This window comes from Hyposmocoma kahamanoa, unplaced genomic scaffold, assembly GCF_003589595.1.
Source record: "Hyposmocoma kahamanoa isolate Upper Pololo Valley unplaced genomic scaffold, ASM358959v1 179, whole genome shotgun sequence".
In the NCBI taxonomy this organism is placed as follows: domain Eukaryota; kingdom Metazoa; phylum Arthropoda; class Insecta; order Lepidoptera; family Cosmopterigidae; genus Hyposmocoma; species Hyposmocoma kahamanoa.
In genome coordinates this window covers 752,874-778,013 of record NW_020653710.1, presented here as the reverse complement: position 1 = coordinate 778,013, position 25,140 = coordinate 752,874, and the positions used below count along the sequence as shown (strand labels likewise).

Sequence of the window (25,140 nt, the reverse complement as noted above, 5' to 3'; positions counted from 1 at the left end):
TTAAAATTATTAAAAACATTAAAGTTGGTAATAAAGTAAATTCATTATGTAGTCTACCAGTACATGATGAGTGCTGAGAAAGGGGCGGCTGGTACCGACTAGATGGTTTGGGCCTAGGGCGGTCAAGACTGCAAATCCGCCACTGAATTATAACACGTCTTGATCGTACCAGCACAGTTAAGTGAATATTTAATAGGTCACCTGTTATAACTCGTCGATAGATTTTATGTAAGTCGGAAAGCACATTATGCTCCACATGCGAATTGGTATACCTTCACCAACTTACTGAGCCTCATTTTCCAAAACCACAACTTTGTAGGAATAGAAGTTGAGTACTCGTATAGTAAAAATATAAAACTCTAGGTGCGACTGCTAACAGTCCTTGATTCCTCACAGGAATCCCCGAAAGAAAACACGCTCAAACCTGACCAAAGTTCAACACTCCAGTGCTTATGCCTATTTTCCGTATTTACTCGCCTCTTAGGCTTAGGAATATATTTATTTATTTATTTATTTATTTATTTATTTGCATATACACGTTACATTCAGAATGTTACATGCAAGGCACTCATGTGCCTTCATGGTCAGGGGACTCATCGACCGCGTTACAAAACTTATATAAAGTGAAAAATGTAATGTAGGTATACCATAAATTACACAATACAAACATTCCGATCCCGCCAAACTCACAAAAAGTCTTCGATCATACTGATCAAAGCAAAAAGTAGAAAAATTAACCAAGAGGAAGTTTACTACTACTCTTTATTTCCCGCTAATGATCTATCTTCTCTTCTTCTCCTTTTAAAATGTTAAGGCCCCATCGATTTTTGATCTAGAGGATGGAAAGAAAAATAAAGGAACAAGTACATGTAAATATTTTGATAAGGAAAATGTTACTATTGTAAAAAATTGATTAACATTTTTCTTCATCTTTTTCATCGTTTTCGTAAGGAGGAAGGTTTAAAAATATCATTATTTCCGTAATCTATACAAGAAATAAACTCTCGCGGAGTTTTCAAATAACACATCAAAATTGACATTTATGATTGTTTATAGCTAAACATTTCCCGTAGAGGATAGATTTTTATTATTTACCGAGTGTACTTTTATAATCAAGATGTCAAGATTAGGTGGTGGAAGTGAGATCAGGTCGCTGATGTCCCTGTCGTCGCGGTCGGACGTGAGCGTTTCGCACACGCGTGTGCGATACCTTAATCCGCCGCTGCACGAACGCTGCACCATGGTGGACATGGCCAAACTGCACGAATGCTTCACTGAAGCTTATCAAGGCAAACTCTTCCCTGATGAGTTCCGCGGACTTTTACGTAACTTGTTCAATGTGGAGTACGACGAAGAAGAGTTCAAAATTCTATTTATGAAGGTTACAACACTTAAGAGCACATCAAGCTTGACACTTTAAACTTTGGACCGTTCTTATCTCAAGCATCATAGAGTTGATTTTACGGCTTAAGTGTCAAGCTGAGCATGAGACTCTTGACCTGTATCCTCACTTTAATTTATTATTAAACTTATTAGCTTAATCAAAACGCTCACTTGTACTTAAAGCACTCTACTATAACGCTAACATAAGTAAACTTACAATGCTATAGCCGAGTTGCAATTAAAAATACCACTACTTACAAGATCTCTAGCCGCCAATTGAGTTTTAGCCGCTGGTGATCGCAAAATGACATCGCAATTCAGATAAACACGAATCGCGACGGCGCGATCACTTGGGACGAGCTGGTATCGCATCTGCAGCTGGGCTTTATCGCCAACGATCCCGAGAACCAGCGCGAGTCGCTCGAACCGCCCATCTTGGGTCTGCCCAAGGTCATCCGCTCCATGCACCGCCATCCCATTTCCCGGGTCTGCTTCTGCCCCGATATTGCCAAGGTTAATTTTATTGTAAAGTAGTTGCTGATTAGTAACACGAGATTTTTTTAAACAAGGCAGGTTAGGAATTGAACTATAGTAATTGAATCGATAGTATAATATAGTTTATGTAAGATTTTTTTCAAAACTGCTGCTTCTCATCCGCACATAAATAACACGTGGTAAAGGTATTGAACATGCGAGCTATTTAACTGCCTCCGTGGCCGAACGGTCCCAGGTTTGATTCCCGGGCCGGGAGAAATGTTTGTATGGCTTACATTTATTTCTCTCGTGAGTTTGGGTGTAATTTGTGGTTGTCTACGTGTGTGTCCATGACACCCGCGACACAGGGTTTCCCTAGTGCGCGGCTATGTTGAGTGTGTGCGTTATTATTATTACTATTTATTTATATTGTAACAAGAGTGATGTGATGCGCAGGACCGCACAGTGGACATGATGCTGGGAAACTACATGACGGCCAGCCGCGACGGTATGATCCGATGGTGGACGCTCACCATGACGCCGCTACGCTACGCCTTTTCTTCTAGCCGTTAGTCGTTTGCTTAATGCCTCTTCTAGGTACGGACGACACACACAAGCTAAACATTGACGGATCTTGTTCCGTATTGCACTAGAGGCGATATTCGAACAAAAGTGAATAGTTTGATGTGCTGTTGACTGTACGTGCCTACTATAATGGTTAAAATCAGAGTTTTTCTGTTAAGAATTAGACTCAAATAAAAGCTTACAATCAAAATTTGAATCCCACACATTGACCTACCTACTTTGCTGGTAGGTCAATGATCCCATATCAGTTGAATCAACTTGATTATTTGTCATTGAACACTCGAGAACGTCTAAATCGATAACGATTAACAACAATTCAGCACAATTTCAGATGTTGTTTTTTTTTGAAGACCACATTACTTGCTGATGGTCTTTCAAAATGATCGATAGCAATAGTTATCAGCGTGCCGATAGGTCGTCTCAGGCAATGGGTGCGATTGGTGGTTGGCACCCATCACCTCAATATTTAATACCGTTACATAATTTTGTTGAGAGTAGAAGGTACTGTTTAAGTAGTTGGTTAGTAATCGTTGTTCGGCAGCCCAGCTGAAGGTGCGCACGACGTGGGTGACGGATATGGTCTGCATGCCGGACGTGAACATCATATGCACCAGCTCAACAGAGCGCGACTTGCGCTTCTATGACTGCACCGCTAACACCTTCACACTCAAAATCATCATTACTAGCTGGGAGTACATGGTGACCTACTTACATGCGTTTTGATCTCATTTTTTCTTAAGCGTAGGCCACAACGCGAACAAAGCCAAGCCAAGTCAATGAGCCAACTTACCTTACCTCACGTATGCAAAGCTAATTTAAGAAAATACGTAATCCCTAAGTAGTAACGTGCTACACCAGGGGTTCCCAAACTTATTTTGTCTACTGCCCAGTTTGAGAATAAATTTTTTAGCACCCCCATTTTTTCACCTGCTTAAAAACAACTATAACTTCAAATTTAGTAAATTATTGTGAGCTATATTAGCAGAGATTAAACATTCATTCTAAACGAGACTTTTACTATAACCCGCAAGAGTTAACTTGAGACCTGAGCGCAGTAGGTAGTACACAACGGCGGTCAGGTCTCAAGTTAACTCTTACGGGCTACACTTGCCAATGAGAACGATTATTGAAACGCAACTTTATAGTATTCAGACAAAGTATCTTTTATTCAAAATAAAACAAACATAATCGATTCTAATATAAAAAACTAATGTGAAGGATGAATTTGATGCTGTTTAATAAGTTTGTTGACATCAGGTTCCAATTTACCCAATAACAGCCGCAAGTCACCACGTTCTTGCAAACGATTACTCTTTTTAGTAAGCAGCACCAAAACTACGTTTAGACAAATATAACGATGGGAATGCTATCAAGAATCGTTGAACGATTGACTACAATCCAGGGTACAATTGCGGGATCAATTTTTGTAGCCAAAATTCTTGGTAGCCATTTTTGAACTAGATTTTTATTTTCTCGTGCGTTGTCAATTCTATAAGTTCTTCTTCCAGCTGAGGTGATATTGCTGTGTTGACATTTGAAAACGGATCCAACACCCAGTCTGGTATTTCCAAGTTCAAAATGTCGGTATCGTTCGGTGAAGTCAATGTGGAGGTTTTCCAAATGTTGGCAGTAGGCAAACAAGTCGTCGTTGCTGCAGGATACTGATAAATTCGGAAAATTATGAAACTCACGTCTGCCCATATTCTTTTTGTGTAGAAGCAGTTTAGCTGCGAAAGCAGCAACGACATTTTTTGTTTTAATTAAATTTAGTTCATCGTCTTGCAGTTGGAGATTCATGTCGTTGAACAATTTATACAGGTCTGTCATGTAATATATCATTCTTTGATGTAATGAGCTTGTTGCGCTATTCTGTATGTTTAGTTTCCAAGAACTCTATCATAATGTATTGAATATGGTGTCGCCTTTTGTATCGGTCTCCAAATTTCTAGCAAACAATAGTTCTTCACATATTTTCTCATCTTTAATAAACCTCACGTAAGACAGTAACAATGCTTCATTCGTTGGTAAAGTGGACTCATCGAGCTGAATTGAGAATTGACTAGTCCTCAGATGATTGCACAATGATTCTTCAATGTTTTCAACCATTTCATCAATACGTTTTTGCACAGAATTATTACTTAAAGGAATTTTTCGGATAATATCTGCGGCCGGTTTATGAAACACAGTATTAATTACTTCCTTTATTGTTGGCAAAATTAACTCTTCTCCGATGTTGTGTGGTTTGCCTTTTTGAGCAATTAACAAAGAGATATTGTACGAAGCTCGAAATCCGTCGTCATCTTGCTTAGCAGCCGCCGATAAGAGTTTTGCTACACTTGGCTGAGTATTATGCTTCTTCTCTAGGTCTTGAACATATGCTACATTCTTGTCTTTCTTATCTGGATGCATTTTATTCAAATGATCTTGCAATCTTGAAGGCTTCATTGCTTCATTCGAAAATATTTTTAGACATAGAAGGCACAAAGGCGACGACGGGTTTGTGGGCTGTTCAATGAATCCGAATTTAATATATTCCGCACAGTATTGCCGTCTCTTCTTTTTTACTTCCGACATTGTTTTGTTTTGAGAAATACGTAAGTAAGTGTTGAGCTTAAGTACTGCTTATCTATTACGCGCGAAACCGCAAATGAAAATAAAATAAATATTACGTTGTTTATATAGGATTGCATAAGTAGTACGCAGTACGCACCGACATGACAGGAATACGACAAACATGCATAAACTCGTTTATCTCATTCGACGCTCAATCGTACTCAACAAGTAAGAACAAGTATTCTATTAACCAGCCGATTGATACAGGAATGCACAAATCGGGTTATTTAACAAAAACTTGTTAAAACATGATTGCCCGCGGTTTATTATCTACGAAAATTACCTATCTTGGAATACTAATAACTATTAAAACGCGAAACGGTGTCTGTTGCCTTTTCATTTGTTTGTTTGTGTCTACTTTCATTTCGAAAAGGAGCGACCGATTGACATGATCTTTATTTTATTTATTCAATAAAACAGGACAGATATTATATGAACACGGAGAGAAATATCGAACCGAGTTAGTTTGAGCAATCTCTTAATTAATATTAGTTGAGGTTCACAAGTTGTAGTCGAGAGTCGAGAGCTCGGTCGGTGTCTAAGGGTAGTATTCTAGAACTCTACTCAATGCTCAAGCCAGGATTTGGGTATGGTTTAAAGCACTAGAAATCATACTCAAGTCCCTGCTGTTAGGGTCGTATTTCCAGTGCTTGTGTTTCAATTGCAATCCTGACTTCAGCATTGTGTAGAGTTCTAGAATACGACCCTAAGAGTCTTCCTAGATGAAATTACAAATCTCCCCCTAAGCCTCTACACAACGCCCCCATTTTTTTTCTGGGTCTCTTATTCTTTAAGCCTGCAGCGGCTACGAGGGGGCGTTATCGCCCACTTTGGAAAAGGCTGTGCTACATTATGGATACGTGATGCCGGGATGGTGAATGGCGACATAGGTATTTGACATAGCTTTTTTAGCGCGATCGTTGTATTGGTTTAGTTAGCTCTGATAGCTTAGTTTGCGGTGTGAGCCGAAGTACGAATAGATGCCCCGACTACATGAACTTAGCTTCGTTCGCGGTGTGGCCTGCGCTTTAGTTACTCTCATTTAGCCTTCTACTCTTAATTCTGTGTAGGTATTGCTTATAGCCTTCACCCTATTAAGCCCTTACTCTGCAATATGCGGCCGGCGATAAACTTCTTACAGTTTTACAAGTAACAAAAAAAGTGACCGAAAAAAATATGATTGGAGAACGTGGAAGAAATCGCCCCGTTTGAAAGGCGACTGTTGTTGTATTAGATCTGTTCGCTGTACTACTACTTCCACAAGGATGAGAGCGAGCGTTGCATGGTGATCTGCGGTGATGTGGGCGGCAACGTCCGCGTGCTGCTTTTCTCTCCCGTCATGCGCGGGCCCTTCCAAAGTCAGGCGTCGCGAGCGCTAACTCAATTACGCCACGTCGATTTGCAAAAAAGGGTACCCGACACTTACTTTTTATACATACGTATGAATATATAAATGAAAAGAAAACGTAGATACAGCAGGATACACAAACATATATCTAGATATATGGCTGTGGCTGGATAGGACAAGATTGTGCTTGACCCTAAGGCTATAGATAATTCATGGATCAACAATTTTCTATTTTCGAGCCGACCAATCCATGAAAGGGTCAAATTATAAGCAGATTATAAGAAACTTAAGCATAAGTCGGCACGTGCAGCCGCGGCTTCTGCCGTCGATGCAGCTGGTGGAGTTCATCCGCGTGCACAACGAGTGGGTGCGGCAGGTTTATTTCTACGCGTCGCTGCATTGCATCGTTTCCTGTTCCACCTCAGTCGACTCGCTGCTCATGTGCGACATTCAGGGCTCCAAGACTCATAACATGTTTCGCTGCGATAAGGTACAACTAAGATTATTGCTTATGACGAAAAAAATTACGTATGTTCGGTCACATCTTTAAAGGTGTACTGTTCATTCTTAACCGCTAATAATTCACTTCCATTAAAGCTATGAAAACTGCTTGACTGAGTAGCGATGGTGTAGGGAATACAATGCTTCGTGATCGACGAGGAACAGCACCTGCTAGTGACGGGCGGGCCGGATTGCAACATCCGAATTTGGAATCCATTCGTACCGTCCAAGGCAAATGCGTTGCTGATGGGTCACCATGCCGGCATCATCTCACTGGTGCTACAGCGCAACGTCACCGGACAGCTACTATATTCGCTGTCACGTGACCGCGTCATCAAGGTCTGGGACGTGTCCGGACAAGTCTGTATACAGGTAACTCAATGAATATAACTTTTTAATCTTTTTTAAATGTATTTATTAACAAGAAAACGTATTTCATCGTGTAACGCGTGCCGTCGTCAACCAATACGACTGTATTTCGACCCATCTGAGTAATTGCACTACAAACTACACAACGTGTCGTATGGCAGACGTACATCGACATCCCGTCGCAAGTGGGCGAGCGTACTCCGATCACAGCGGTGTACAACCCTGCGACGCGTGACTTCATACTGGGCGCTATCAAGATCGCTATCATTGTGCTCAACGAACAGCTCAATCCCAAGCACACGGACGGCTTCACGCACTCGCGCGCCGTTTCGAAGATCCTGTACAATCCGCTTTTCAAGGTGGTCGTCACGTGCGGAATGGACAGCATAATTTTCAACTGGGATCCTATCACAGGTAAAGTTCGATTCGGACGATTTCTGGCGAAGCGACGTAGGCCGCAATGTTAAGTCGCATGCCGCATGTTAAGGCAAGCGCAACATGATGGTGCGCGACGCGCACACCCGAATGCTGCACGGCGAGCTGATCCCGGTGGAGATCACCGCGGCGTGCTTCGACCCCAACGACCAGCTGCTGCTGACGGGCGCGCGCAACGGCACGCTCAAGATGTGGAACTTCAACAACGGCGAGTGCCTGCGCAACATGAGCATCGAGCACAACATGGAGGTGACGGGCGTGTTCTGGGTGGAGGGCAGCGAGAGCGGCGCCGGCCGCATCTTCTCGGTGGGCTGGGACCGGCACGTCACCGAGTTCGAGGCCGGCGTCACGGGCGCGGCCAGCGGCACGGGCAAGGGCAAGCCCTGGGACACGCGCCACTCCGACGACGTGCTGGCCGCGGCCGTGCGCTCGCCGCTGTCCTTGGCCACGGCCTCCTACAACTCCGAGCTCATCTTCTGGAAGCTGGAGACGGGGCAGCCCTACCGCCGCTTCTCGTGCACCGACCCCACGCTGCGCATCAAGATGCACTACAGCAAGCGGGACATGCAGCAGCAGCAGCGGCAGGGCGCCGGCGGCTCGCACGACGCGCGCCGCCGCTCGTCCGTGCGCCGCCCGAGGTGAGTGCCGCGCCGGCCGCGCCCGAGCCGAGTCGAGCCGAGTCGAGCCCCGCCTGCTGCAGCTGCGTGGACCGCGGCGGGCGCGACGCCGCCGTGGACCAGTCGTCGGCCGTGGAGAAGGCGCGCGCGCGGCGCGTGTCCTCCGTGCAGGTGCCGTCGCGCGCCATGCACATGCGCCAGCTGGCCGTGCACTGCATGATCTACCTCGAGACGCGCCCCTTCCACATGTACGTCGGTCAGTACCACCTCTCGCTTTGCGCGGTTCGTTGCTCTACGGAGACACGCCGCGCGTCACGATCGCCTCACGCACTGGGTCGAAATTCTTTTTGAAACCACCTCGCGCCGTCTACGCGATGTTTAAACCTTTTAAAAGTTTAACATCGAAGCGCCTCTAAAGAATCCCATCGCCTTGTTCTAAATATTGCGTTTGTGTTGTGTGTGGTAATCCCGACAACTGTAATTGACATAATTGATCTTGTTCTTTCTTTTGCGCGTGTAATGTGTGGGAAAAGGGCAGTTAGCAGCTTTTAACATATTTTGAATTTTTATTGAACTGATATTCAATTGTTTTTTGTGAAATTACTCCACTAGTTTATTATTTATTTATTTAAAAGTGCATTACATGTGTTGTCGTCCTAGAAATATACTTAAGAATATACTTATACATTTACATACACATGAACCTTGACAGGCATCGCAAAGTTGGTAGGGAGAGGGGCAGACATTAATTATAATTTATCTTGGAAATATTCGTTCACTTCGTAATAACTTTTAGAGATTAATAATTCTTTCAACGTTTTTATGAATTTTTTTATGTTTGTTTCGGTTTTTAAATATTCTGGGAGTTTGTTGTAGATTTTAATTGACATAGGATGAGGTATTATAATTATTAATACAAAGATCGAACACACAGAGAAAATTCCTTCGATCCGGCTGTATTCGAACCGACGTCTTCTAGCTTACCGTGCCAGACGCTATACCAACTAAGCCACGGAACGAACTAGCGGACCTCACGAATTTTTCTATGTACTTGTGTCGTGTCTTGGTATTCGGTTTTGGATCGAAGTAATTTTTTCTGTGTGTTCGATTTTGTATTAATAATTATAACATAATTAGATATGTCAGTTACATCACAATTGCGACTTTCAGTACCAAATATTACCTCACCTTTAACATTGCTACGACTTTGTTCTGATGAAAGTACCTACACTTTTTTAAACGTAGGTACCTACTAAATAGTACAAATTAGATTTGTTAGATTAGATAGGATACTTATTATACTATATTTTCAAAGAAGATATTGTATTAAGGCCCATTTAGATGGGGAGAGTTTCTCGCACGCTTCGAAACGAAAACTCGTAGGCGATTCTCGTAAGCAATAATCGCCATAAGATTATCGTATCATAATGTTTACATTCAGGCAAGAACTAAAATCTCGCCTACGATTATGTCATACGAGACTCGTAAGCAACTTAATCGCCTCCTCGACTGTTTACACGGAGAAATATGTAGTAAGGAGATTCTTGCTTACGAGTTTTCGACTTGTCTAAACACGATCTCGTATGACATTTTTTCAAGTTCATACGATTATCGTACAAATCGGTTCGAACCGTTTTGAGTGCGAGAATTGAGTTCAGTGATTACTGCGGTATGACTATGGATATATCAAAATGATGCAAAAACCATTCAAATTTGAAACTGCTGATTAAGTTCATTGCACTGTATAGAAATATAATTTTCATTTATCATTTTTTTTTTAATTTTATAACTACTGACACAAACAAAACTGACAATTATGATAAATTTATAGGGCGAGTGAGTGCGTGAGTGACTGAGTGAGTGCGTGCGTGAGTGAGTGGTGAGTGAGTGAGTGAGTGATGAGTGAGTGAGTGAGGGGTGAGTGAGTCAGTGAGTGGTGAGTGAGTGAGTGGTGAGTGAGTCAGTGAGTGGTGAGTGAGTGAGTGAGTGGCTGAGTGAGTGTGTGAGTGGTTAGTGAGTGAGTGAGTTGTGAGTGAGTGGGTGAGTGAGTGGGGAGTGAGTGGGGAGTTAGTGAGGAGTGTTTATTGAAAAGTACATTTACTTGAAAAGTCGTGTCGGCCATCTTGGATTTAGAAATAAATGCTATGTTCGTAATGAGCACCCCCAAATACCTCAAAAACGATACCCAACTTGCCATTATTTGAAAAGTGCGGGCACGACTTTTCATCCTGGATTTAGAAAGGAGTGCCATATTCGTTACGAGAGCACCCTAAATACTATATTGCCCACGCTATATTCGACCACAGAGGCACTCACTCACTCACCGTTATTTGAAATTTTTATTTCGCTCTTGTTCCATTAATTCTTGTCTTAGAAAAGCAGTGATAATCAAAACACCCTCGCGCGCTGCACTCGTGGTAGAAACGGCTGGCACAGAAACTCGAAATACGATTTTTGCTTTCGAGTTCTGTTTACACGGAGACGTTATATTGAAAGGCGAGGAGATTATCGCTCACGTGGACGGTCGATAATCGCAAATGTTTAGACGAGGAAAGTTTTTTTATATTCTTTCGATAATCGTATCTTCGAGACGAGAAACTCTCTCCATCTAAATGGGCCTTTAGGCAACAAAAACATTTAAATTTTTCAAGATTAACTTGTCTTCGGATGCGCTTACAGGCCTCTTTAATGCTCCGACCACACAAGACGCGAAGCGTTCACACTGAAACGCACGGCAGATTCACGACCGCCACACGTTTCAGTGTAGCAGAGCGCCCGAAACGCCGTGGAAGTTTAATCTCGGGATTTATATTGAATTCCGTGCTAACGATTTTACTCTAAAATCCTATGTTGCGTTCTCGGTTCGACAAAGCTGCTCCTTCGTCGTAGTTATATTAATTCCCAATGACAACACTAATGCTATTAATCTGTGAATTTGGTAGTTCTAATTTCGGCAGTATATTTAAAAGCACACGCGTATCGATACACTTAAGGTGGTTTTCCACCGTCGAGGCGAAACGAGACAAGAATAATCTCTCAAAAGAAATCTCGCGTTTGTCATCGCGATCTCGGGCGACCTCACGCTGTGACAGTGGATAGTGAAGATTGAGTGATGTTCAATTCATCTAGCGACAAATACGTGGGTGAAGTAACACGTTCCGTAAGTTATTATTATTAAATATGTTAGCGAAAGAAGAATCAGATGAAACTATCTTTTTTTTTTATCTCAAATTGTACGTACTCCACAATTGATATTAAGAGCAGTCGCGAGCTTGAGCCAAATATTGTGTTTTCATTGCAGAATAATACTCTATGCAGGCAGCAATAGAATTCAATATTACTTAACAAATATTTCAATTCTCGTCTCGCCCATCCTCGTCAATCCTGACCGTACCCACCGAAGACGGGCTAGGAGAGATTTGAAATTTGACATACAAATTTCATTCCTCGTCTCGTCTCGTCTCGCCTCGCCGGCGGAAAAGCACCTTTAATCTCGTTTTGCATCAAAGCGTCACTGCTGGTGGGCCTGGAGAACGGACAGATCCAGGCGTGGTCGGACCATCCGGCGGGCGGACTGCGCGACTCCTTCCAAGGCATCCACACAGCGGGCGACTACGTGTCCGCCATGGCCACGGATGCCGCCAACGACTACCTGTTCACCGGCACCACCGTGGGGTACATCAAAGTGTGGCTCATGAAGAATTACTGCCGGAACGAGGAGGTACGCTCGGACGGCCGGGGCCCGCGGACGCAAGGGCCGGGGGCCCAAGGGGCTAAGGCTGCGCTGCGGCAGGTGCACGTGTGCATGCCGGCGCTGCGGCTGGAGTTCCCGTTCCTGTGGCGCGACCGCGTCGAGGGCCGCGCCAAGCGCTCGGTGCGCGACCAGGCGCGCCCGCTGCTGCTCAGCTCCTACCGCGCCCACATGCGCTGCGTCACCTGCGTGGCCTTCATCGACGAGCACAAGCTCGTGCTCAGGCGAGCCCCTTCTCGGTGACCGGCCGGATCGAGCCGCGGAGCGCGCGTCGACCGTCAGTGGTTCTCCCGCAGCGGCAGCGCGGACTACTCGGTGCGCGTGTGGCGGCTGACGGGCGAGTACATCAACACGCTGGGCGGCATCGTCGCGCCGTGGACGCTGGACGTGACGCGCTTCCCGCCCGACGTGAAGAAGGTGGCCTCGTTCACCACCTTCAAGGTGAGCGGGCGTCCGGCCGCGCCCCGCGGCGGGCGCGGCCGCTGACCCCGCGCGGCCCGCAGGTGTGGCGCGGCGGGTACGTGGACCGCTTCGTCCCGGGGCAGCCGGAGGTGGACCACCTGCGCGACATCACGGAGCACGAGCTGCGCACCAAGACGTACGGCCACGCGGCGCCCGAGCCGCTGCTGGGCCGCTACTTCGAGCTGCCGCGCAGGCCCGACCGCCAGGACCGCATCGCGCTGGACGACTCGCTGCCCACGGTACGACGCCCCGGCGCCGCCGCCGACGCCCGCCGCGGCCGCTGACGATCGGCCCGGCTGTCGCAGATTCCCCTGTACTGCCACCTGCGTATGGCGTCCACGGTGCCGGTCCGGCGGCCGCCCACGCCCGAGCTGGTCCGCGAGACGCGGCTGAAGCAGAGCACCCTGGCGGCCAAGAAGACGCTGTCTGCGCACGTGGACCACTTCAAGCCTCGCGCCGAAGCCTCGGCCGAGCGCCGCCCCAGCGCCGAGCCCAAGTGAGCCGACCGGCCCTCCACCGCCGTCGACCCTTCCTACGTTTATTTAGAGTAATAAAACGTGTTGCTGAAACTCGCCTCTTCCATTGTACAAATAAAAAACTTAGGTATTTCTAAAATTATTTATTGCAAACAAAATGTTACACGTCAAATGACAGTTCATTCTGCAAGTGTTGCCCACTTACAAGCAGTTAGTGATTGCAGTCGATAGACAAATATTCTGTCGACTATCGACTGAATATTGGTTACGCTCACGCAATTAATACGCGAACTTTGCAGGTATATAAATTATTATTATTGTCTATAATGTCCTAATAGGTGTCAACCCCCATCCAGGTTCACATTTATAGAAATAAATTTATGAAAGCCGTTATTAGCCCAAAATATATATTTTTTTGTTAATTTACGAATTAATTTCGATACTCGTGAGCCAAAATCGTTAGAACATCATAACATTCACTGTTCTCTATCGATGAAATGGTTGATAACAATTACATTACAGACATTCTATTTGAGCCTTAAAAAACAGACTATACATTATACTACAAATTTCCGACAATTATCCCTGTGACACTTCACAAAATTCTACATTATATAACCTTGTAACGACATCCACTAATTTACTTATTTTATGTATGCCTCGCTTTTAAGTGTAATTTTAAAGAAATGCATAAAATTAAAGTAAAAGTAACATAAATTAGTGAGAAATAAGCAGAGAAACAAATATTTTTATTAAATTAATTTATTTTATTGTTATGACAACGTACAAAGGTTAAGTCTTTAGACTGGATTTGCTAGAGATGAGGTATATCGTTAAAAAGTTTTCGATAATTTAATGAATAAATATATAGTGCGTACACCAGTTTGTCCTATTAGCAACTAGTAATAATGTAGATTAAAAACATTAATATCATACAAACAGTATCAAATTTATTAAAATATCAATTGAAATGGCATTTGAATTTAGTGGAGTGTTTTATGCCTTCAATCATTGACCTACCAACAAATGGACATCGGGTCTAATAAACCACGAAAAAAATGTCCGAGGTTAACTTATACAAACGTGTATAACTTATACAATAGTGACATGTAACGAAATATAAAAAACTAAAACATTTAATTTAAATTGTAACGTCATTGCAGTACTGCCTAAATTTGCTTACAACAATTTAAGGGCCCAAAAACACCATATTCAGCTTCTACTGGAAACGTAACAAAATGCACCATATTTAGCTTCGACTGAAAATTACTTGAACACAAAGAGTAATGGAATAGCCTTTCTCGTAAATATTAATAATTTTTTTTATATATATTATTATGTCGAATTTTGTACAAATTCACTTAAAGGTATAATAAACAGTTGGGCAGATACCTCCATACAATTATTACTACAAATTATGTGAAAATAAGCGTGTACTATAAGAAATGTACCGATATTCTAAGTAAACGTAAACTCAAATATCCGTAATTCCGATTTATAACAAAACCGTTACGCTTTCGAGTAATTTTGATGCTTTTTACATAGACAAAATTAGCTTTTGTTTTGTAATCTTCGTAAAAACACATTATGAAAATTCGAGCTAATGTTATTTCAGGCAACGTATTTTCTGACTTCTGATAGGTAATCCCATGCCGTAACGAGTACAACAATATTTTGTTAGTTATTGCTAACGTTTGATAAAAAAATCATTTTAAAAATAGGATTAAAATCAAAGCAACTCTACAGTTTCTTTGTTCTAAATATTTCAATCGCTTGTGGTTCGAACAATTGAAAATGACCAAGAAGTTTATATAAGCTTCTTGAAACTGACGTAATGGGTCTCTTTCCATCTTTTGCGCATGCAATGAGTAGAAAAAGGACAGTTAGCTATTTCATTATTTCGTGTGTTTTTGTAATTTATATTTTCGATTCAGTTATATATAAATTAAATACTATAAAACTGTACAAAATAACACTTTTATATGACAACTATGATAACACAATATATTTGTTTATTGACAATATGATACAAAATCCTGTTTTCACACTTTACTGCAGTAATTTTAACTATTCTTTATACTGTATATATTGGTACTGCATGATTGACAACCGCTCTGTCACTCGAACAAACGAAGACTATTGCGCGATTTAACGCCCTACAGGTGCGCACTTTTTAGCGCGGACCCGATGTCCATTTATTGGTAGGTCAATGCCTTCAATGCAATATAAAACACTCCATACATCTATACAAGATAAGAGGCAGGAGGGGTCCATTATTTTGCTTCTCGCGATCAATATAATCGCGTAGACGCGCTACAAATTACCACACTTGACTGTTGAGGAAAATCTTTTTGAGTCTTTTCAGTAACAACTTTTTTTTGTTTTGGCTATTTTGTTACATTTGTAACAAAACAAAGTCAAGAAACAAATAACTAACAAATCAGACGCGACAATGATCAATAAAAAATATAGACAAAACCTATGCTTCAAAAATCAATTCAATGAAACTAAAAATCTAACGAATTTACCTCATCCCTATGATAAACGTCAAGTCTCAGGGCGCGTTCCCACTATGTCGTGACGACAGATTGTCGTGCAGTTTACAGTGTCGTGGCTTGTATATTTAAATGAAGTTGTTCACATACAGCACGACACGATTAACTATCGTTCACGATTTTTTATCGTTACAACGACGTTACTCCGCGCCCTTTGCTCGCTTTGCAGTAGCTTTGGGTCGTAGCCAGAGATGGGCAAGCGCCCATTTTAACCCGGCGACTCAAAAGACTCTGTGTTTAATTCGAGTTAAAACCCGAAATCGAGGGCAAAAACTATTATATTTGTTGTGAATTGAGTTTTGTTCAAATTTAATTATACATATTATTACAAAATATTTGTTGCTTTATTATCATATAGATTCGCTTGAAAAGTTCATCTATAAATTGATACAAAAAAATCGTTAGATCGTATGCACTTGAATCGATCTTCATTGAGAATCCACAGGATTGACAGGTGGTGGGTATTATGTGGAGATGACTTCTTCGTGCAATAAAAATACACAAATTTGTTACAAGTTATTGTATATTATGTTGTTAGTGTTAGAATTATACCAAATTCTGTACTCTTCGTTTCTGCCCACGATTTTGGGCAGAAATGGGTTAAAACTCGGCGCTTAGGGTAAAACCCTGGTGAAAACACGGGCGGGTTGATTGGGTTTTAACCCACTGCCCATCTCTGGTCGCAGCAGGTTTTGACAATACCGAAAAGAAAATAACTTCGTATTCTATTTGACATAACCCTAAAGCAATTCTATTTAGTAGCATTGGATGTACCCAAAACTTTTTTTTCTTTGTTTGCTACCTCTTTCGCATTTTTAAAAAGTAATATATTATTAAAATTTCGTCTTCATCCGTTTCGAGCGAACACACACTACCAGCTTCCAAAAGAACATACAAGCGGCTGCAGTGCATCAAACGATTCTGTCGTGCAAACGACAAGGAGGCTGTCGTGAAACGATAAATTGTCGTCACGATCTAGTGGGAACAGCTAGTCACGACAGTCGTTCAACGATAAAAAATCGGCAACGACAGATAGTCGTGATATGGGAACAGGCTAAACACGACAGTCGTCCAAAAAATAAAACGTGACGACCTAGTGGGAACGCGCCCTCAGGGGTCATCCTAGATTGTTTAGTATAATAACCTGGCGTACAAGCCATCATTTGCAGATTCATTAGATACGATTGAAAAATCGGGACATAATTGTGTATAAAACAATTTACCTCTACCTCTCGGAGTGTTGGGAAGTCCACGATCTTGAAGCGACGGAAGAGGCGGGTGTCAACAATTTCTTCATTATTTATTTGGCCACTAGGGTCTAGACCGACACACAACACTCACGATGTCTGCGACTTTTTCAGTCCCTTCGAGATCACGGGACGTTGAAATTTGCAACACGTCCGAAAAAAAATGTTTTATACACGATAAGTCCCGATTTTAAATGAAATAATCGCTTGCAGAGTTGGCGTGTAGTACACACTTGTGCGCCGAGGAATCTGGCGTGCAAGTGGTACATAGGGACCGATGCGAATTATTAATCGATAAAAATCGATCACTAGCGAAAGTTAACCGATATAAAGGAAAAAATATGTTTTTAAAAGGTGTGGATGTCGGGCAATATATCGCACGCAACTATTGCTCTCCCGCTAATTCTAACTTCATTGGAGACGTTACAGTCGCGACTTCGCCCCGAGCCGAAGCCGAGGCGGTCAGGCGGCGTGGTCGCGCTTCTGGCCCGAGAGCACGATGTAGGCCGAGTGCGTCTCGCGCTGCTTGTCCTGCAGCATCTGCAGCGTGCCCAGCGGCGTGTCGGTCGAGGACATCTTCTTCATGAGCTGCGCACAAGGACACGGTCAACGCGAGCCGAGGCGTCGCGGCGCCGACGGCGAGACGGCGGCGGTCGTACGTACCCCCTCCTGCACGGCCTTCTTGATGCGCTTCTCCTGCTTGTTCTTGCCGGGCCCCTTGCCGTGGAACTTGTGGCTGAGGTAGCGGAAGGCCTCCTTGGGGCAGAGCGGGCGGCCGTCGTCGTCCACGTACTCCAGCTTGATGTCGGGGCGGAAGTTGGCCTTCTCGCGGAAGTCCTGCAGCGGGCCCGAGTGGCCGCCGCGCTCGCGCCGGCCGTACTTGTCGTCCTCGCCGTAGGTCTTGTCCTCGATGGAGTAGTGCTTGGCGGCCAGCAGGTGCAGGTGCGCCGAGCGCGGGGCCGGCGCCGCGCCCGCGCGCTCCAGGTAGCCCTTGGACAGCGCCAGCTGCAGCGCGCCCGCCACGCCGGCGCCCAGGCGCGGCTCGGCGTCCAGCCCCGCCGACGCGGCGGGCGCGGCCGGCCGCTCGCGGCGCACGTCCACGCGGCTCCAGGCGCCCGCCGCGCCCGCGTCGCCCGCGTCCCCCGCGCCCTCCGCGGCCTCCGCCGCGCCCGCCTCCGGCTCCGCGTCCTGCGACAGTCGTCGGTCGGTCGGTCGGTCCCCGCCGGGCCGCCGCACTCACCCGCCCGCCGCACGTACGAGGATCTCGGCGCGGTGCTCGCGGTTCCCGGCGAGGCCGTACGTGGGGATGTCCCCCAGCGTGCGGCAGAACTCGGCCGTGGCGTCCAGCACCATGGCGCCCTCGGGCTCCTCGCGCGGCGGCGCCTCCGCCGCGGCCTCGAGGAGCTCCTCCACCTGCGGCGATCGCGGGTCAGACGTCGCCCGCGCGCCGCCGCCCGCGCCCGGCACCCGCCCCACCTTGGGAACCCTGAAGGCGGCCCTCCGCTCGGCCTGCCGCAGGCGTCGCGCGCGGGCCAGGGCGATCTGCAGCTCGCTGTCCGGCTCCACTTCCTCGTCGTCGACCGCCAGTTCCGTCCTCAACGCGTCCGGCTTCACCTCTGAAACGCCGGACGAAAACGAAAGCGTAAACGGTGCTGCACCGACCCGGAGTCGTTTCCGCCGGCGAAGACTGACCCGTGTCGTCGGTGAGCAGCGGCCCGCCGCCGGCCTCGTAGGCGTCCACGTCGATCGGCTCGTCCTTCGGCTTCTTGCGCATCTTACCCTGCACAGAGAGACACGTTCACGACCGAGACGGTCTCAAAAGTAAAAAGGAGCAAAAGAAAAAGTGCAGGAGGTGAGGTGGAAGTACTGACCTTCCTCTTGGGCTTCTTGAACTGAGCCCGGATCTCGTGCTCGTTGAGGTACTCCTGCGCGATCTGCAAGTCGGGCGTGCGCAGACTCTCCAGCCGCTTGTTGACGCCGCCCTGCAGGCGCTCCTGCCGCTGCAACATCGATACGGTGAGTCCCGGACGACAGCCGGTTGGCGTTAACGAACCACGAATCACGACGCGAAGGCCGGAAAGTAGTACCATCATGTCGCGAATTCGCTTGGCCTCGATGGCTTCGGTGTCTCCGATGACGAAGCCCCTGCTCTTGTCCTTCTTGTGCTTGTCGATCTCGTCGTCGTACTTGGCCAGCACGGGCTTGTGCGAGCCCAGAGCGGCCGCCTCCAGCTCCGCCTCGTCGTCGTACGCCTGGTAGCCCGCGATCGCTTTCTTACGCTCTTCTAAGTTCTGGCAATCGGGGAGTAGCTGTTAATACTTTGGAACTGGGGTTTTCGTATCAGCTCGCATTAAAGGTACGTATTGTGACCAAAGCGTGTCCGACAAAATCTTTTCAGTGACACGCGCCTACACGAGACACAAGAAACACTCGCGAAATCGTTTCCATCCCCACTCGTCATAGCTAATTGACACAGAAAGGTACGAGTCAATTTTGAAAACCCTTCTCAAGGGATAAACTCGAAGTTTTTAAAATCACCGTTTCGAAAGGTGCCAATCATAGATATAGAAAAAAGGGGATATGTAATGACGCTATGTAAGATCGGGTGCCGATGTCGCCACTTTTTAGCTTGTGTGCAATTCAAACTTTACGCTCTATTATCTACTACCATAACTTAAAGATTTTGATTGGGTGGGGCTTAAAACGTGAAAACGACGTAAAACAATATTAAAATTTAACAAAATTAAACTTGAAACTAAAAGGCGTTGAAACTAATTTCATTTTTCGTTACACTAAGAACTCACGGAGCGGTTTACACCCGCGTCTGCCGCGGAACCGCGCGGCAGACGCGGTAATTTCACGGCGCGTTTTACGCCTGTAGAGGTGAGTTGCTCGCGGTCGCCGCGGCGGGGCACTAGCAGAACCGCGCAGGACGCGATGAGCTGCGCGCTTGGCGGCCGTCGTCGCCCGCACACTTTGGCGGTCGGTTCAGGCGCAATGCGGCGCAGGAGCACGCGGGGTAAGTTCTCTATTAACCGCGCGACTTGCAATTAACTCCCACTAACTTCGCGGTCCGTCCCGCAATCGCAACGGTTTCGTGCCCGCAACCGCGGCAGCTACGTGCCAGCACAAACTTGCAGGGTCGTAAGTATTGAAATAAAACCGCTATCTAGCAGCACCGCCGGGCGCGGATGAAAACCGCTCCGTGAATTGTTAACCTTAAACTGACGCTACTCAACGAGGGATGTGGTCCTACCATAGATATAGAAAAAAAGGGGAGATATGGTATGAGGGCGTGGTTCGCGTCGCCTCAGCGACATGGCGATCGTTGTAGATCTCTCGTAAAATGTGAAAATGCCAAGTTGTAGCAATACACCTTGTACAAATTGGAGTGAAAACAAAAATTTTAAAACCAGTGAAATGGAAGTGGAAATTGAAACAAAGTCAGAAATAGTAATAAGAAAACCAATCTTTCGTTTTCCTGCAGCTTCAATCCAACCTTCTTTTATTTTGAACTCATTGGAAAAACTTAAAAATTAAAAATACTCTATTAATCTACGAGTAAAATGGACTTTAAATATCTTAAAAATCTAAAACACATAAATTTATCTTTAAGCCACAGCAACATCCAAATTGACATGAAATTGAAAGTTGTCCGATATATGAGTTGTGTTAAAGTTACTCGAAATAAAATGTTTAGTAATAATAATAATAATAATAATAAAATAAAAGAAATCAATTTAACGTGAATGCTTCTCGCTTCGATATTTTAGGGACTGTAATTACAAAAATCGTAGTAAGTAATTCAAACATTTCAGTAAAAATTTATTGTCGATAAACATCAGTCTTCGTAAATGAACATCACTATATTTGAGTCTAGAAATTTCTTTGGAGACAAAAAGAAAACATTGAATAATAATAGAAATAGTAACTAAAAATGCAAATAGCCGGTGGAATGTTATCTCACTGGTTTTAAAATTTTTGTTTTCACTCCAATTTTTACAAGGTGTATCGCTACAACTTGGCATTTTCACGTTTTACGAGAGATCTTGTATGTACAACGATAGCCATGTCACTGTGGCGATGTTTGTGGCGTGTCACCTGACGCGAACCACGCCCCCACACCATATCTCCCCTTTTTTTCTATATCCACGGTGTCAACATGATAACCAGCGCTCGCGCAAGCTCAACTCGCCTCTGCCGAAGAAAGTGCATATCGAAACGCGAGTTCACGTCACGGCTAAGAAAACCGCACTCGGTACCTTCTTGTAGCGCTCGTCGTCCAGCAAGTTGACGTTGACCAGCACGTCCTCGGCGTCGTCGGCCAGCACGTGCTCGTCGGCCAGCGTCAGCACCGTCTCGCGCTCGTCGCCGATCTGGCGGGCAAAGGCGCGGTGAGGGGCGGTCGGGGGGCCCAAAGGTGGCTTTGGGGGCGGGCGGGCCTCACCGCGTCCAGGTCGTGGGCCACGCGCAGGCCGCGCAGCGCGCCCGGCTCGTAGGCCCCCGCGCGCGCCTGGCGCTGCTCCTCGGCCAGCAGCGCCGACACGCCGAACACGGCGTCCATCTCGTCCAGCATGGCCGCCTGCACAAACGCGGCGGTCTCAACTCGCGGGCGACGCCTCCGCGGCCGGTCCGAGTGGTCGGACGGGCGCGACGTACCCGCTTGGCGGCGTCTCGCTTCTGCTTCTCCATTTCGCGGGACTTCTTCACCCACGCGTCGGCGTCCTCGTCGTCCGACCCCTCCGCCAGCAACGTCGTCTGCAGCCTGCACATTGGCGCATTACTTACATACCTTTCGCGAGCCCGCACGGCACCGGTCTTTTATAGAGTAATCTTTGTATGTGTGTGTGGTGTAACTCTAAGCTATTGAAGTGTATAAATCAATAGACACGAGTAAACGGCCAATTCTGGCAACCGGCTTTGTACACTACTTCTTGGAAACTCTGAACGATAGTTGCGATCCTCGATCTGGACGTGTTAACTAAGTTCAATTATAACTGAACATGACATTATTTAGTTTTTTTTAACAAAACATGCAATTGTTGCAATTATGTTCGATCAATTGCGTACTTGCGAATATTGCAAAATAATAAATATGATTTATTCCGAGGGACAGGAACACAAAAAATATGTAGCTTTAGTGTACTGTGATGTCGACTGACTTGTGCTCGATGGAGCGTTTCTCGCGGCGCTCGTCGAGGCGCTCGCGCAGCTTCTCGCCGCGCCGCTGCGCCGCCAGGTTAGCCGCCGGCTTGTGGTAGAACTCGCCCAAGTCGTCTTTGAGCTTGCCGTCATCTGCACATGCAGTTGCATCTCGATTGGGTTCTCTCAAAAGACATAAACAAAGAATGATAATGAAGACAGTAATTAAACCAGCTGTCAAGAGATTTCAATTGTTCTAATGTATTCACGGGGTCCTCTGTCAAACCTCCACTTTTAGCTTGTAACTCATCAATGATATCGAAACAATGACGATGTCTTCAATTTGTTATTATACGAGTATAACATACACGAGTGCCGAATAAATGTGTTTTTGGCATAATTTGTAGAACATAGGTAACAATAAAATGTATTTTTGGTACGGTAGAACATTCGAGAAATATTAAAGTTTTTAATTAGAGAGTCCATAGTACTCATAGTCAACAAAGAAGTGTCTGGTTCGTAGTCGGTAGTCTAAAGCGATTGTACAAACGAGTATTTAACGTAAGATTTTATACGTACCTAAATATTTTACTGAAAGGTCTAGTACGCGAAGAATCATTCCAAGTTGTTCATAAGTTACATTAATTATATTATCGATTTGAATATTAAAATATTACAATTAGTAAAATGAACAATATTTGAAAAAAAGATACCCACATGTCAATATGTAAGTACTATATCCTTAAATTTCAGGCCTAGTTTTAAAGGAATGAAATTTCAAAAAGCACGACAGTTACCCTCCGGAGGCTTCTCAGTGACCTCAAGCGGCTTGAGGCCCAGCTTAGCGCGTAGGCGGTTGGTTTCCTCGATGGAGAGACTCTCCTGCACTGCGCCGCTCGACGACGCCACAGGTGACGCCTCGCGCTCGCGAGGCCTCTCATGCTCATGGCTGGACAGATACATTGCACTTTTGTTGCATTACTCATTAAATAATAGACGCTTATATGTATGCTTATATTATGTAATTTGCCGTTACGAGGTTTAAAACTATAGTGAATCAAAACTTTTATATTAAAGCTTTATACAGCTTCTGCGTGTGTGGACGACGAAAATCCGTGGTAGTGATCCGTTTAGTCTCGATCCAAGATGTTTAAGTTAAATATTATGATGATAAATGTATTTAAATGTATATTTCCAAAGAGACTAGGGGTTTATCTTTTCTTTATCTTTCTCATTCTTTTTATGGGAATCTGCTTTACGAATGAGCAGTAGAATTTAATCAGTACGACGATTTCACGTGTAATTTTCTTTCCTATGAAATAAAGATAATTTGACTTTTAACTTTGACTCATTTTACACACGTACCAAAAAGATTCAATTCAGGCTTGTTAAATTACTGTATCGACTCATCCGAAGAACAGAGTCCGTTGTGATTATATAGCGAAAAGAGAATAAGTACGTTAGGAGAATAATTTCGTTATTCAAATTAAGGCCTATGTAAAGGTGTTTTAAGAATTTGTATATCTTATTTCGTTTCAGAAATATAAAATCGAACAACGGTCGACCTGACATCCACAGCGAAGAAGAACGAACGAAATGTACTGTCCTGAGAACAATTAGTCTTGCACATAGATCTTTGTTCTACGGATGAGTCGATATGATCCTGATCTATCATACGGGATATTATACTGACATAGCAAAAATACAAGTAATGACTGTCACTCTACATAAAAGTGTCGACTATGAGTGTATGAATGGCTTGAGTCATTTCAATATGACTGATAGAATAGAATAGAATTCATTTATTGTGTGAATGTGGTGAATATTAAGGTCTTATGAACATAATTACAGTTCTTACAATCTGCGCACTACGGGCGTACAATGTTTAAAGTACAAATTAATTATGAAAAGAGGAAGAAAAAAGTCACAGGACTCTTTAAATCAAACCACATTAAAACTGTAACACGGACCTATGAATGGCTCAAGGACTGATCTCAGATAGAAACAAAATAATAAAATACAAAATCATAAGAATAAAGTCTTTGAAATGTTCAACATCCCTCAGGCTTTGGACATTAGACTAGTATTATTAGAAGCCCACTTCACTATCTTATTATTTGCCTCAAATAAACGTCATTATAGCTAAAGTAAAAAAACTGTGCTGAATTTTAATTAACAACTAAGTCCATTGACCGACAAACAAATAGATGACATGACAGGTCTAATATAAAAACCACGAAAAAAAGGTCCAAAGTTAACCACCTATACAGGTGTAACCGAAAGGTGCAGTGGAAATTCAAGGTCGTAGAGTTACTATCAAACAGTAAATTGGCATTGATTTTTGTTCAAAATTATGACTAATTATATTAATTTCATTTTTTAATGAAAAATGAATAAAAATACGAAAATTCGTCGATATTGGTATTAACATCGTGCTCTAGCATCACTAATCTCATACAACCACTTAAAAGTTAGTCGAAAATGGCGGGAAAATTTAATGTTCAATTTATTTTTAATTAAAAATAGTATTCTAAAATTAGAAACATTTTTATATAATAAGATTCAAACCTTCAGTGTTGTTTTTGATTAATAAAAAGAAATGGATATTGACGCTGTCGGTCATTCTGTCATTGGTATCCCGTGTTGTTCTTCCACATCTTGTATTCAATAATTTCGGAATAATCATAGTAGTGGAATTCAGGAATAATAATAGTAATAATCATTTCTAAGTAATTCAAAATTTTATGAAATAATGTTGTGCGTCGGAGCAATAGACGTATGCTTAGACCAAGTCCACGACCTCTACCGTGAGAGATTTATCGATGGTAGACCAGAAGCTGAACGCTGTCAATTTCCTTCGATGACCTGCTTTTGGGGGTGATAGGCCAGAAGGTCGCCCAAGTGTTCATGATCCTGACATGGACGAGGCGGTGTTGGATTATTTCGAAACCCAATCCGCGGACCAGCACTCGCCGAAAAAAGAAATTCTTTGTGAATCTTTATTTGATTTTGACAACTGCCTCCGTGGCCGAACGGTTACCATGCCGGACTGCCACGCAGAGGTCCCAGGTTCGATTCCCGGGCCGGGAGAAATGTTTGTATGGCCTACATTTATTTCTCTCGTGAGTTTGGGTGTAATTTCATTTTGGGTGTGGTTTCATTTTAAACTAAATAAGATCTAT

General features: G+C 44.3%; 2 protein-coding genes across 4 annotated transcripts in view; one reads left to right on the top strand and one right to left on the bottom strand.

The window, feature by feature from the left end:
- Positions 1 to 1,152: 1,152 nt before the first annotated feature.
- LOC113225863 (WD repeat-containing protein on Y chromosome) lies at positions 1,153 to 12,434 on the top strand. Of its 2 annotated transcripts, XM_026458316.1 has the most exons (12): positions 1,153 to 1,381; positions 1,705 to 1,896; positions 2,314 to 2,425; positions 2,984 to 3,141; positions 6,290 to 6,466; positions 6,714 to 6,893; positions 7,037 to 7,276; positions 7,435 to 7,687; positions 7,761 to 8,346; positions 8,409 to 8,581; positions 11,835 to 12,046; positions 12,119 to 12,434. In XM_026458316.1, exons 1-12 carry the CDS (start codon positions 1,157 to 1,159, stop codon positions 12,317 to 12,319), a joined length of 2,709 nt encoding a protein of 902 aa, XP_026314101.1. In that variant the 5' UTR covers positions 1,153 to 1,156; the 3' UTR covers positions 12,320 to 12,434. The 2 variants fall into 2 exon arrangements, with proteins under 2 accessions (XP_026314101.1, XP_026314102.1); XM_026458317.1 differs by lacking the exons at positions 11,835 to 12,046; positions 12,119 to 12,434 and adding an exon at positions 11,319 to 11,468 and having other exon boundaries at positions 8,409 to 8,573.
- A 4,130-nt stretch (positions 12,435 to 16,564) lies between these two features.
- Positions 16,565 to 25,140, bottom strand: part of LOC113225865 (U4/U6.U5 tri-snRNP-associated protein 1) — a 13,352-nt gene continuing 4,776 nt past the window's right edge. The window contains exons 3-14 of one of the 2 annotated variants that reach the window (XM_026458318.1): positions 22,756 to 22,907; positions 21,979 to 22,141; positions 21,476 to 21,581; positions 21,264 to 21,398; positions 21,079 to 21,192; positions 18,904 to 19,107; positions 18,688 to 18,816; positions 18,509 to 18,596; positions 18,293 to 18,432; positions 18,074 to 18,229; positions 17,480 to 18,004; positions 16,565 to 17,404 (exon numbers count right to left, since the gene is read on the bottom strand). In XM_026458318.1, the coding sequence (XP_026314103.1) occupies positions 17,279 to 17,404; positions 17,480 to 18,004; positions 18,074 to 18,229; positions 18,293 to 18,432; positions 18,509 to 18,596; positions 18,688 to 18,816; positions 18,904 to 19,107; positions 21,079 to 21,192; positions 21,264 to 21,398; positions 21,476 to 21,581; positions 21,979 to 22,141; positions 22,756 to 22,907 (2,038 nt within the window). In that variant the 3' untranslated portion in view covers positions 16,565 to 17,278. The remainder of the gene's footprint in view (positions 17,405 to 17,479; positions 18,005 to 18,073; positions 18,230 to 18,292; positions 18,433 to 18,508; positions 18,597 to 18,687; positions 18,817 to 18,903; positions 19,108 to 21,078; positions 21,193 to 21,263; positions 21,399 to 21,475; positions 21,582 to 21,978; positions 22,142 to 22,755; positions 22,908 to 25,140) is intronic. The other variant, XM_026458319.1, reaches the window with a different exon arrangement.